The sequence below is a fragment of the Macrosteles quadrilineatus genome, unplaced genomic scaffold, assembly GCF_028750875.1.
Source record: "Macrosteles quadrilineatus isolate MER2022 unplaced genomic scaffold, UCM_ALF_1.0 Scaffold_8__2_contigs__length_117827958, whole genome shotgun sequence".
In the NCBI taxonomy this organism is placed as follows: Eukaryota; Metazoa; Arthropoda; class Insecta; order Hemiptera; family Cicadellidae; genus Macrosteles; species Macrosteles quadrilineatus.
This window is the reverse complement of record NW_026542601.1, coordinates 42,468,787-42,482,529: the sequence shown is the minus strand read 5'-3', so window position 1 is coordinate 42,482,529 and position 13,743 is coordinate 42,468,787. Positions and strand designations below refer to the sequence as shown.

The following is a 13,743-nucleotide window of genomic DNA, read 5'->3' as shown; positions in this document are numbered from 1 at the left end:
TGGAATTTCAAGGTGAATATCAATAAAACAATTATTACCAAATATGTTTATTCATTTAAAAGATTGATTTGTGGTATTGGGTTCCCCACTGAGTGCAGCCGAGCCGCACTAATGAGGGTTGAAGTGAACAATAGACGGCTTATCAGACCCGACCCTCCCCAGTGGTCTGGAGAAAGCTTTTAAAAAACTATTGTTGCATGCGCGACTTGTTGACCTTGGGCTGCTTCAACTTTAATTTTTTCAAATGAACTGTGATGTTTCAAAATCAAAAACAATAACTTGGGACCATACTGCATAACAATAATAGACTGCCATAATTGTTGAATTTAAAATCCATTTTTAACAAACTTATAACTTTTTAACTTTTAAAACTTATCTTGGTATTTTACTTGGGGTAATGAAGTTATGTAGGCTGTAACGAGTTATTTTCCCTAGGGGGGTATATTTTTGCTATTTGGCCGCGCACCGATTGTTGAGGTGAGCGAGCGGCGGCAGCGAGGCTAGCGAGCGCCCTTTGACCCGGCTTATCAGTGCCGATAAGCCTGGGATATCCTAGATCTTCAGGACAGTATAGGACGGACATTCTAGTGGTGGATCCCGGACAGTGAAGAAGGCAGTGTTGGTTTCCTGTGTAAACGGCCGGCGTACGTTGGAGGTACAGAGTGTACGTGGTGTGATCGCGCCGAGTGTTGGTGTAAGTTGGGTACAGACGGTACAGACCCACTGTTGGTGAGTGGACGACGTTCCTTACACTTTGGTTTAAGATTTGATTTAATATTAATCTTACACTTTATTGCGAGAGTTAGAGTTGTAACCGTGCTGGTCAAAGCCTGACGGTAGTTAGGATTTATATTAGTCAGGAATAATATTTAAATGTATTCCTGACGGTTCTGGGCAGGTGCTAGAGCGCAAATAATATAATTTAATTGACTGTAGTAGATATTATTTTGCGTTGTACCTAGAGTTAGTTATATTACTAATAACTCTGAGGCCCGACAAACCTAGGCTGCACGATTTAGCGTGCGTAGTTGGAAGCACGAGGCCAGTAGGCTAGTAGCTAGTTTTATTAGCCTATTAACAGAAGCCCGGCTAAGCAATATAACGTTGATATAGTAGCAGTAGTGGTAGTAGCAGTAGGGTTAGTATTGATTAATCATTTAATTAGTTTAATTTAACCTGAACAGCTTGCTTAATCCAACACGTTAGCTTGGTAGCTTGGATAGCGGAGTACCGGCTATCAGATAATATATTTATCTAGTGTTTGGAACGTAGTTAATATTTATTTATCTGCTACTAAGTAGCTCAATATTTTAATAGTGCAATTGCCATTTAGTTTTGCTTGTTTGGCTTGGTATTTATTGAGACCAGCTACTAGTGGTGTAGTCACTCTACCTGTAGTGTACTTGTATATTATTATGTGGTACGATTATTAAAGTGAACTGTTGATTCTTAGCTTGGGCATTAGAGTTGTGTATTGGATTATAGTGGCCTAGTAGACCCCGCCTGGTGATAACACGCGTTGTGGTTTTTATTGGCAAGTCGTCGTGTAACTCACCGTGTTTTAGGCACTCTGGGCTTAACTATTGGATAGTTAGGACGAAGCCCGAGTTGCGTAGTCAGCAACGACCCCCTAGGAGAGTGGAGAATCGGCGTAGGCCTGGTAGTGATTATTGCACGTTTGTTTTGGTGACTTGTTTTTGACTTGTTCACAGTGCCCGTGTATGAGCCAGTCCTATACCGGTTAGACCCGGCTATTGGCCTAGTGGTTTCCCTGACCTTATCGCAGACCCTGGAACTTTACCCAGCCATCGTAGGCTGAGCTATCCCCGGCAAACGTTTGCGACTGCTGCACTTTTAATATTTTTTTTTTCAGTGCAGAGAACATCGTCGCAAGATGGCGCCTGCGAACAGGGACTGAGGTTGGCAGTGGTGCTGAGTTGCTGACGTATTAACGGCGCCCGAACAAAATAATTTTATTTGTGCAGATTTGCTGCGGACTTGTGCAGATTGGCTGCGGACCTGAGCTGTTGAGCAGAGTTTTAGGCAGACCTGCTGTGATTTTATAGTCGGTTGGGTAGGCCTAACCTGTTTTCTGTTACAGCGTGGTGTGTTGTGAACCCTAATTTATTTAGTGGTTGTATACATAGATATTAGTTAGTAATTTTAATTTTGCTAATTAATTGAATTTTATCATTGAATATTATTTGAGTGAGAACCCTTATTGTGTATTTGTGGTTTGACTTTCACACCTATAATTGGTTTGATTTATTATAACGGTGTTAAATATATTTTAATTGGTTACGCCCTTATTTTTGCGGATTTGACGTGGTGTTTTGAATTTTAAATATGGTTGTGACTACGAGTACGACGTCTGTGCTGGGCGGTACGCCTATTACGTCTGCTATTGCTACGACGAGTTCTGGGGTTAGCTCCGAACTGTCGGTGATGACGACATCGTTATTGTGGCCGGCGTCTTCGCCCGTTTGGCCGACAATTTCTTCAGTAGTGGCTACGACGGTGACAACTTCGTTGACCTATTCCGCGCCAGCGACTATGTCCTTGGGGTCGCAGCCCCGGGACAGTCGCGTGGGTTGGATCTATGACCTCTCGAAAGGGGAGCTCATGAGAACGATGGACCAGTATGGTTTGGTGACCACTGGTACTTCTGCGGAATTACGGCAACGATTCTCGTCGTTTTGGAAGCAGCGGAATGCCCGTCGGTACAGCGATGATAGGCTGTCTACAGCTGGGGCTGCTGCACCGGCATATTTACCGCCCGCTACTACAACTGTGGAGCTTCCTAACCCCCCGAGAACCGTGCCTCAGGTACTGGGTAATACGGAATCTAACAAAATAGAGATAGGGGAACTTAGCAGGGAGTTAGAGGCGGTCAAAGAGATTCTTGGGTTGTCTTTGGAGACCGATACCCGGACTCTTAGAGAACATCTGGCATTGGTGGTGCGACAGGCGAGAGGCTCGCCGAGTAATGAGGTCGGCTATGGGTTCGAAAGACCCGCCAACCCTGCGTCCCCTGTTGTGGCTGCTCCCATGCCTACCTTTGGGTTACCCAGTAGACCCGAGGGATGGCAGCGACCTAACGATCATTCGGAGAGACCAGTCCGTCCTTCTAGCTTGGAGCTGCCATGAGGCTCGGGTATACTCTCGAATGAGGCCAGCAGGGTGGAGCCAAAGGATTGCTCCAAAATATGTAACATGGTACGGAAGTGGGGTTTGAGGTTTGATGGCCGACGAGACCCTGTGTCGTTCCTGGAGCGCCTTGAAGAGCTGATGGTCTCGTACTCTATAACATCAGAGGACCTGCTCAGAGCGCTGCCGGAGCTGTTGCAAGGCTCAGCGCTTCTATGGTACAGGAATTGCAAGGAGCTCCTGTATTCCTTTGAAGCTTTCCGGCGTCAGTTTGAAATCCAGTTCTTCCCACCAGGATATTGGAGGAACTTGGACGAGGAGATCCGGAAAAGGACACAGGGTGAAGGCGAGCACTTCCGGGACTACGTTGTGGCCATAAGTACCTTGCTTAGGCGTAGCGGTACGTTGTCAGAGCATGGTAGATTAGACTTAATCTACAGCAACATGCGCCCGGAATACAAACTCATGGTACGCCGGCGTGACTTCAGGAACCTGGCCGAGATGGTCGAGTTGGCCGAAGATTATGAGGCTTATATGCGCGAGAAGGCAGCCTTCCGACCTCCTCCTTCTCCGAACGTAGCGCTGGTTTTGGAAACCGCCTACACGCCCAAAAAGAAGGTGGAGAAGCGCGCCGAAACTGCCGCCGTCGAGAAGCGGAGTTTCGAGAGACAATCTCCGGAAGCCGAGTCGCGTGGGCGGATAGCTTTGAAGTCGGATCGGGTCCACGGTCAACGGCCCGTGACAGCAGCTAGAGCGCCTGAGGGTCCAAAGGGGACGGTGAAATGTTTTAGGTGCCAGGAGACTGGTCACTTTGCCCGAGAATGTGGTAAACCAAGGACCGTCTCCTGTTATGGGTGTGGCAAACCTGGTTTGACGGTGAGTCAGTGTGGATGTCGGGCGGGAAACGGCAGGCCAGCTCAGACATCAGGAGGTCAACTGGGCAAGGCCACCCAAAACGAACGACCTCAGAAGAGTGGTCCGAGTGGCTCGGAAAACTAAACAGCCTGGTTGGTGGAGTAGACGAGAACCGGCTGGTTTCGGAGACAAGGCCCTTTGTTGAAGTTGTGCTGATGGGCAGCGTTTTTAAGGCGTTATTGGACACTGGGTCCGTAGTTAACCTGGTTGGGCGAGAAGTCGCCGATCATCTTCAACGCCAGGGGGTAGAACCTTTTAAGAAACCCTCTCCTCTAAGGATGGCAGATGGGTCGCGGTCTAGGGCCGAGTATTCGTTCCGATTGGCAGGGGAGGCTGCGGGAAGACGGTGGGTTGGAGACGCCTTGTACGTTCCCACTCTTACCACGGATATGATTTTGGGTATGGATGTCATACGACATCTCGGACTTGTGACGGTCGTGACGGAGGTGATAAGAATGGGCGTGGGTGAGGACTGTTCTGGTCAAGTGGGCTGCCTAGATACAGTCGAAATTAGTGACCAAGACCCCAGAGGCCCTGACGATGGAGATCCCCGTCTTATTCCTGAAGCCGACGTATCTGACACTTCGTTGGCTGGTAGTGGCGTGGATTATGATCCCGCTTGTGATGACGTCAAGGGCGTAGGAGTGATAAAGCCGTTGACGGAAACCCAAAGCCAGTCGTTGGCGATATTCTTGAAGGGAGAGCTGTCAAAATTTGACGATGTGCCCGGGAAGACCCATCTCTTGGAGCACGTTATTAGGCTGAAAGAGGGAGTGGTTCCGGTGAAGCAGAGGCATTACCCGAGAAATCCAGCTATGCAAGCTGTGGTTAATGGGGAGGTGGAGGTGATGTTGAAGGATGGGATTATAGAACCTTCTTCGTCTCCATGGAGCTCACCGATCGTGCTGGTAAAAAAGGCCTCGGGCAAATTTAGGATGTGCCTTGATTTGCGAAAGGTTAATGAGGCCAGCGTGCCGGACGCTTACCCCCTGCCGAGGATAAACGCCATTTTAGAAAAGCTTCGGCGGGCCCGGTACATAAGTACTCTCGATTTGTACCGTGGCTATTGGCAGGTGCCTCTTAATGAACGGAGTCGCCCGGTTACCGCCTTCACGGTGCCCGGGATTGGCTTATTTCAGTTTAAAGTGATGCCTTTTGGTTTGCATTCGGCGGGGGCCACGTTTCAGCGTTTGCTGGACAAGGTGATCGGCCCGGACCTAGAACCATCGGCATTTGCGTATCTGGATGACTTGGTCTTGGTTTCTGAAACTTTTGAGAAACATCTGGCATTGTTGAGGACCGTCTTCGCCAGATTGAGAGGGGCGGGATTGCGCCTGAATCCTGACAAGTGTCATTTTTGTAAGACCCGGTTAAAATACCTGGGTCACGTAGTCAGTGATGCTGGAATCGCGACCGATCCAGAGAAGGTCAGGGCAATCAATGACTTTCCTACACCGCGAAGCGTGAGGAATCTTCGAAGTTTTCTTGGGCTGGCCAGCTGGTACAGGAGATTTGTTGACGGATTTGCGTCGTTGGTCAGACCTTTGACCAAGTTGCTAAAGAAGGGGGAGAAATGGCAGTGGGGCTCAGATCAGGAGATTGCTTTCGAAGCAATGAAGAACCGCCTGAGCTCAACACCAGTTTTGGCATGCCCGGATTTCTCGAAGACGTTCGTGCTGCAGGTAGATGCCTCAAACGATGGCCTTGGTGCGGCTTTGACGCAAGACCAGGCCGGTAAAGAGGCCGTAGTGGCATACGCGAGCCGTCTGTTGACAGACCAAGAGCGGAAATATACGACTACCGAGAAGGAGTGTTTGGCTCTGGTCTGGGCGGTACGGAAGTTCCGACCATATCTGGAGGGTTATCGCTTCGTGGCCATAACGGACCATGTGGCATTAAGATGGTTGATGAAGCTGCAGGAACCGTCCGGTCGGCTTGCTCGTTGGGTTATGGAGTTGCAACAGCATGATTTCGAGATCCGGTACCGTAAGGGTACGTTGAATCGTGTTGCAGATGCTCTCTCCCGTCAGCCCGTGGGTGGTGAAGATGACGATACCCCGGCTGACGTAGCTGTGATGGGAGGAGACCCACGAGAGGCCGCATTAGAGACCGAGGGTATGCAGCCAGAAGATGGCACATGGTACCAGCGCACTAAAGAGTGTGTGTCGTCCAATCCCAGACGTGTCCCGAGTTATTGTATTAGGGATGGGGAGTTATACAGGCGTCTTGGGAAAGATAATACTGATGAAGGCGGAGTGGTATGGAGGACTTGTGTACCACCATCTAAGGTTAAGGATGTGTTGGTAGAGAACCATGACTCTCCTATGGCGGGCCACCTGGGAGTTAAGAAAACAATTGCCCGGGTTGGGGAAAACTATTTCTGGCCGGGTTGGCGTCGTGCCGTGAAAGAATACGTTAGGTCCTGTGCCACGTGCCAGGAGTTTAAGGTATTGCAGCAGAAACCGGCAGGACAAATGTACTTTCGAAACCCTCAAGGGCCTTGGCATTCGGTGTCGGTCGACTTGATGGGTCCATTCCCCAGATCCAAAGGTGGGCATCGTTTTCTTGCAGTTTTCCAGGACCTGTTTAGCAAGTGGGTTGAAATAAGACCCCTGCGGTCAGCTACGGCCAAGGCTGTAGCTAGTGCATTCAAGGACGGGCTATTGCTGCGTTTTGGTGCCCCTGTGATTCTTATGAGTGACAATGGAACCCAGTTCGTCTCTAAGGTGTTCCGAGACCTGACGAAAGAGTGGGGAATCGAGTTCCGACAGACTGCCCCTTACAGCCCACAGTCCAATCCGGTTGAACGGCCAAACCGGGTTATCAAAACTATGATAGCCCAGTTTGTTCAGGATAATCATCGTACTTGGGATGCACTCATTGCCGAGTTCCAGTACGCGATGAACACCGCCGTTCACGACTCCACTGGGTTTTCACCTGCCAAACTGTGTTTTGGGAGAGATCTCAGGCTACCTAGGGCAATCGGGTCGTCTCTGACCACAGGACCGGAGCCTGGAGATGACCGTGAGAGAACCGTGGACGAGGTATTTAGTGACCGGGAGCAGGCGTTTAAGAGGTTGTACGATAGTTGTCGACAGAACTTGAGGAGGGCTTTCCAGCGCCAGTCTAAATATTATAATCTTAGACGGCGTGAGGTACAATACCATCGAGGTGATCAAGTTATGAGAAGACTACATGTCTTGTCCTCAGCGGCTGAAGCTATAGTGGGCAAACTGCCCCCTAAGTTTCAGGGTCCTTGTACCGTGGTCAAGCGAGTGGCCCCTAATATGTATGAGGTAAAGGACGAGGGTAGGAGAGAGACCCATGTCGTCCATGTTAAAGACCTTAAGACCTACCATGAAAGAACCGATGCTTAGTTATTCTTGGTTATGCATGGTGGTGGTTAGTTAGATAGCATTTTTGTGCTTGCTATTCTTTTGATGTTTTGTTTAATCAAGTGGTTTTGTTTTTGTTTTGCTTTGAGACCCGTGGTAAAAGAGGAATCATTGGGTTGAGAGCCGGAGTATTTTGTTTTGGCCGGAGTTCAAAGATTTTTTTTCTTTTGGCCGTTTTCTTTTTTTTCATCCCGATGTAAGTGGGGGGTGTAACGAGTTATTTTCCCTAGGGGGGTATATTTTTGCTATTTGGCAGGTGCTAGAGCGCAAATAATATAATTTAATTGACTGTAGTAGATATTATTTTGCGTTGTACCTAGAGTTAGTTATATTACTAATAACTCTGAGGCCCACAAACCTAGGCTGCACGATTTAGCGTGCGTAGTTGGAAGCACGAGGCCAGTAGGCTAGTAGCTAGTTTTATTAGCCTATTAACAGAAGCCCGGCTAAGCAATATAACGTTGATATAGTAGCAGTAGTGGTAGTAGCAGTAGGGTTAGTATTGATTAATCATTTAATTAGTTTAATTTAACCTGAACAGCTTGCTTAATCCAACACGTTAGCTTGGTAGCTTGGATAGCGGAGTACCGGCTATCAGATAATATATTTATCTAGTGTTTGGAACGTAGTTAATATTTATTTATCTGCTACTAAGTAGCTCAATATTTTAATAGTGCAATTGCCATTTAGTTTTGCTTGTTTGGCTTGGTATTTATTGAGACCAGCTACTAGTGGTGTAGTCACTCTACCTGTAGTGTACTTGTATATTATTATGTGGTACGATTATTAAAGTGAACTGTTGATTCTTAGCTTGGGCATTAGAGTTGTGTATTGGATTATAGTGGCCTAGTAGACCCCGCCTGGTGATAACACGCGTTGTGGTTTTTATTGGCAAGTCGTCGTGTAACTCACCGTGTTTTAGGCACTCTGGGCTTAACTATTGGATAGTTAGGACGAAGCCCGAGTTGCGTAGTCAGCAACGACCCCCTAGGAGAGTGGAGAATCGGCGTAGGCCTGGTAGTGATTATTGCACGTTTGTTTTGGTGACTTGTTTTTTACTTGTTCACAGTGCCCGTGTATGAGCCAGTCCTATACCGGTTAGACCCGGCTATTGGCCTAGTGGTTTCCCTGACCTTATCGCAGACCCTGGAACTTTACCCAGCCATCGTAGGCTGAGCTATCCCCGGCAAACGTTTGCGACTGCTGCACTTTTAATATTTTTTTTTTCAGTGCAGAGAACATCGTCGCAAGGCTAGTGTAATTCTTGGTTCATCAAGGTTCTACTGAATTATGTTTGGCAGTGAATAAGTGTAGAATGAAATTTATAAATTCAGGGATACACACCTTTTACAGAGTTATAAAGCCTAATTGCTCTAATTAACTTGCCACAACATCAAATCTAGAGCCCAGTTTAGTGTATTAGTGATGTTTTCTAAACTTGGCAAACCCCAAGAATGCCACTTAAGGCCAATAATCTGTTCCAAAAACGTAAGGAAATACAATGTGAAAATAAAATTGAGATAGAAATCCTTGTCTTGTGAGAACCAGGAAACAACATAAAACATAACCTCAAGTAAACAAACCCAAACGTTTTGACATCAGTCCTGCTGAGCTTAAGTGTTGTGTGAAGATTTCGGCTGCTAGTGTACTTAATTCAAGCAACCAACTTTTGAAAATAGATGTTGTGAATTGTGATTTTCAAGAGAGAAAAACTGTGGACGTGGCTAATTTGAAATTGTAAGATTCAAAATCGCCATTCATGTTTATTTACACAGCTTTACAGTGTTTTATATGTTAAAAATGCATATGCAGCTTATTATTAACCGCGTCGAACTATCCGAATCCGAAAATATCCGAATCCGAACCTCCCAATATCCGATCTGATCTGAACCGAGCCTCAACTATCCGATCCGAAATGAAATTTCACTATCCGCACACCTCTACTTCATACATACTGTTAAACTAAGAAAGAAACACTAGATTATTAAAAAAAAAGTAAAGATACCTTCGTCTTTGTCTGAAGGAGAAGTGACTTAAGTGAAGTTAAAAAACAGTCACATGGCACATCTCTAGGCACTTTGCACCCAAGTAAAAACGCTACAGAATTTGTGCCAGGCACCTATTTTTTATCATGTGCCCTTGACTTGTTTGAATAGAAACACACTTTTGTGATTACTTCAAAATTCAATATTAACAACAAAACAAACCAAATCAAGCGTTAAACATTTCCAAAATGTAAAACTTGTCGCTTAAAGCTTAGAAATCACTCCAGTAAAGTATAAACTCACACAAAAAAACATACAGTTTTAAAAATCTCTCCAGGCCACTGCTGGGAACCAAACGTCTGAAACTGAATTAATTGTTTAGTTAAATATAAAACATGAAAAATACAAAAAATAAAGTTAGTTAAGTTGTTTATTAAAAATTTATTGTTCTTAAAACAATATAAATGCCAAATTTTCATTACAACATTTTTGGCTCAACATAGCCTATAATTTTGTAATTAATTTGATCAAAATTGGCAAATCAGTTTATTTCATACTACACAATAAATATATTACAAAAAAAAACCTTTTTCCTCCTTATATCAGCGAACCCAAGTATCATTAATCCTATTGTTATTTGAATCAGGAATAAATTTGACATTTCCAATCAGACAAATGAAAATTCTGTAGTCTACAGGTTTACTGTGGCGGGAGTAGTGATGTTAGATACCGTGATTTAAAAATATCGGTGACTTCGTTCCAGTGACAAAGAAATATCGGGGGAAAATATCGGTGACTGAAATATCGGTGACAGCTTTTAAGACCGCACTGGTTTGTCACTGGGGCATTTACTATCGATGCTGTGGCGATACGTCCCTTGACGATTTAGAATCAGCTGTTTGTCACTGAATTTTAAATATTTTGGTCAATTAGGTACCAGTACCTTTGCTTTGGGGTTTTAAAGGAACTTCTACTTGTTTGCCTACACTTTGTGAAATAAAATATATAGTAGTATTGACAAACTAATAAACTTTGGTTTGATATTAATTAAAATTAAAAATATATATAGGCGGTCCATAGATACTAATAGACATAATAGGCCTAGTTGAGGTTAATATTGGCATATGAAAGCATTTAGAATACGTTGAGTTTGAATAATGTTGGTTGGCGTTGTTGTCCGAAAATATTGTGTATTGTCTAGTGTCGGATGTGAGGTGGTTGGTTATGCAGGGATTGGTTGATACGTGAATACGCGGGCACCTCGTCACAGGTGATTTTGTAACAGATTCTGATATCGTCAGAGAGAACAGTCTGCTGACTCGCCCCTCCCTCCAAGCCGCCGCGCCATCGCCGAGGAGCGACTTGCCGCTGTCACCGATATTCCAGTCACTGTATTTTCGAGCCTCTTGTCACCGATATTTCAATGACAAGCAGGTATCGGTGACTCTGTCACCGATATCAAAATATCGAATATCCCTAGGCGGGAGTACGTCAACTTACCCTCTCTATCTCATCGTCGGGCAGTTTCTGCGCCCTCAGTTCGGAGATGAGCCTCTCCCGGAAGTGTAGGAACCACCCACGAGTCTCCCTCTCCAGAATGGTGACAAGGATGGGCAGTGCGTGTCTCATCACGTCCCTACTGAACAGTCGCAAGTCCAGCTCACTTCCCTGCACAAATAAGTTGAAAGTTTAAATGGTTTTAAACCTTTCATATCCAGCCACCACAGGACCAAGCCCCTGGTCGGATAAAACAACCTGTTATAGTGTTCATAATGTGAAAAAAACTTTAAAAATACATGGTAAGTTCCTGAATAGTGCACAAGAGTTCATAGGGTTTAAATTAGGTTAGATGTGTAGTAAATTATTTCTAGTTAAGATTTACTACAGCACTGATTCTAAGGTGTAGTTATAAAGTAACATTACCTTGGGTGTTAGGAAGAGGTAGGGTATTGGGACGGGAGGGTGACAAGACTCCCTCTCCACCTCAAACTTCTCGGTGGCAGCTCTACGCAGCTGTCTACGGACAAACCCACACAGCGACTCCAGCGAATCTTCAAACTCTGGCTGCGGCAACACACCAAACATATCAGGCATTAGACAAGGTAATTAAAGTACAAAAAAAGAAATACAACTTATGAACATCTCAACTTCTTATACAGTCTATTCTTAGTAATACAAACATTTGATAAATCAACGCTTTCGGTAATTTAAGATAAAAAGCTCGGTACGAAGAAGATCTCTTGATATTTCAAAGTTTTATGTGCATTTTGATAAGCTCAGTATTTTTAAGTCCAAGCAGGTTGCAGTCAGATTTTGAACACCAAGTAATTTAAAGTTTTGTTGGCAGAACTCTTCAATAAATCGAAGGGACAGAGGTGAATTTATAGCTTTATTCCAGTCATGGCAGGAAGTTATACATTCTGTCAGTCCCAGTAGCTTTAGTGATAAGTTAGAGCAGTAATTTAATGATTGATCTAGTTAACACTGTTTGCTTATTGGAATAGCCGCAGAGCCCAGGTATTTAAAAGACAACAAGTCAATGCTATAACTCATCCGTCAAACAAAAAAGGCTTGGATGACAAGTGATTTGTTCAATGAGTAGCAAATTTTATACGGATACAGATATGAAATCATAAAATGATCTTGTCTGTAGCCAATTGTTTGGCCCACAAAAAGGTTCCCCATTTGTCAAATATGAAACTTCAATTTTTTCCACCAAACACGACATCAAAGTTGCAGCCACTTGGCAACAAATTGTGGCTGTAGCTGCTAAATGGGCCTATCTCAAAAACTGATGATTTTAGATAATCCCTTTTTAAGTTTAGAGGTTGGCTGTCAGCGTTGGCAGTCGTGTATGCTTAAAGGGCCTAGTGACACCAGCTGACTTCAAGAGTCATACCAATTAAACAAACTGAAATACATGATTCCAGGTTTTAAAGATTATACTAGAAGTCATGAGAAAGCGAAAAAGTGATTTTCCTTTAAATAGGCCCATTAAAAAAGCCTTTAAAAGCCTCAATTTATAATAAAAAAGCTAATTTAAAAATTTTACTCTTTGTAATTCAAATGGTTTTTTCTCCCATTAAATTGAACCTCTTAATAACTAAAAACTCTTGATAAAAAAATTTATTTGCAGGACCCCAATTAGTCTACTGTACTGTTACAAATATTTTGAAATTATTTTTGGATTTTAATTTTAACACTAGAAAAATTGTTCTATCCAAAATAATGTTTAATCAAACAAAGATACTTCTTTATCATGCCATGTTTTTATTTCCTTATATATTGACTGGATGACTTGAATACTGAGTGTACTTTCTCAAATTCTAATTGCTAATTTGAATTAGTGTCAAGCAACATTTCACGAATTAACCCCTTACAAATCTCCAGATATTCAAACCAGAAGTCAGCTTACCCGACAAACCAGTTCAGCAGCCAGATATCGACACCTTTCTTCCCTCAGTTTGGCCTCCAAGTTGTGAGCTTGAAGGGATGGTACTCCTACCAATATGTCTGAAATTAAGAAACAAAGTTAACACAATAAGCCAGAGAGAAACTATACTATAACATAATTTATGTGCATATATACAAATGTATTTATTTGCTGCTTTGATTACTGGACCCCGAGATGATTAAGATACTCTAGTCAGATTATACTAAATCACTTTTTGTATATAGGATTTTTGTATATAGGGTTGATTCAATAAAATGTTTTAAAAGCCTTACTATAGATAAAATAAATTGAAGGTAACATTTGATTTGAGAGTGGATCACTAAAAAAACTTTCTTTAGTGATCAATCAATAGTTTGACATATCGATAGTATAATGTACACTAACACTATCTTAATAGACAAAATGATTGAATCACTTACTAAACAGCAAAAAATGCAAAAAAGCAGCATTAGCAAAATTGAAAACATGTTGGAAGTCGTTGAGAGGTTATCTTTACATGAAAAGTATTTTACCTACAACCTTTTTTTAAGTAGCCGTTTCAGTTCAGTTCTTAAAATTGAAAAGTTTCTCATAAAAGCATTGTTTGTAATGGTTCAAACTTCAACTAATCAGCTGTTTATGCCAATTTAAGGCCTAATTGTTGAGTGGTGCAATTATTGTTTGGTACAATGTTTTGTTGCATCACTGTCAGTGGTAATGAGGGGTTATAAACAAAAAAATAACCTCTCTTAGAGAAGTTATGAGTAGTGATTTTTTGAAATACCGTAGTGCTAATGACACTCGTAGAAGTCTTTAAGGCACTCGCCAAGGCTCGTACCTTAAATTTTCTACTCGTGTCGTTAACACT

The 13,743-nt window shown here is 43.5% G+C and overlaps 1 protein-coding gene across 2 annotated transcripts in view; it reads right to left on the bottom strand.

Annotated features, from left to right (window-relative positions):
• LOC128999597 (uncharacterized) overlaps positions 1-13,743 on the bottom strand; it is a 108,978-nt gene that overhangs the window by 38,370 nt on the left and 56,865 nt on the right. For both annotated transcript variants that reach the window (XM_054426182.1, XM_054426183.1), the window contains 3 exons: positions 12,858-12,955; positions 11,366-11,506; positions 10,943-11,110 (listed from right to left, as the gene is read on the bottom strand). In XM_054426182.1, the coding sequence (XP_054282157.1) occupies positions 10,943-11,110; positions 11,366-11,506; positions 12,858-12,955 (407 nt within the window). The remainder of the gene's footprint in view (positions 1-10,942; positions 11,111-11,365; positions 11,507-12,857; positions 12,956-13,743) is intronic.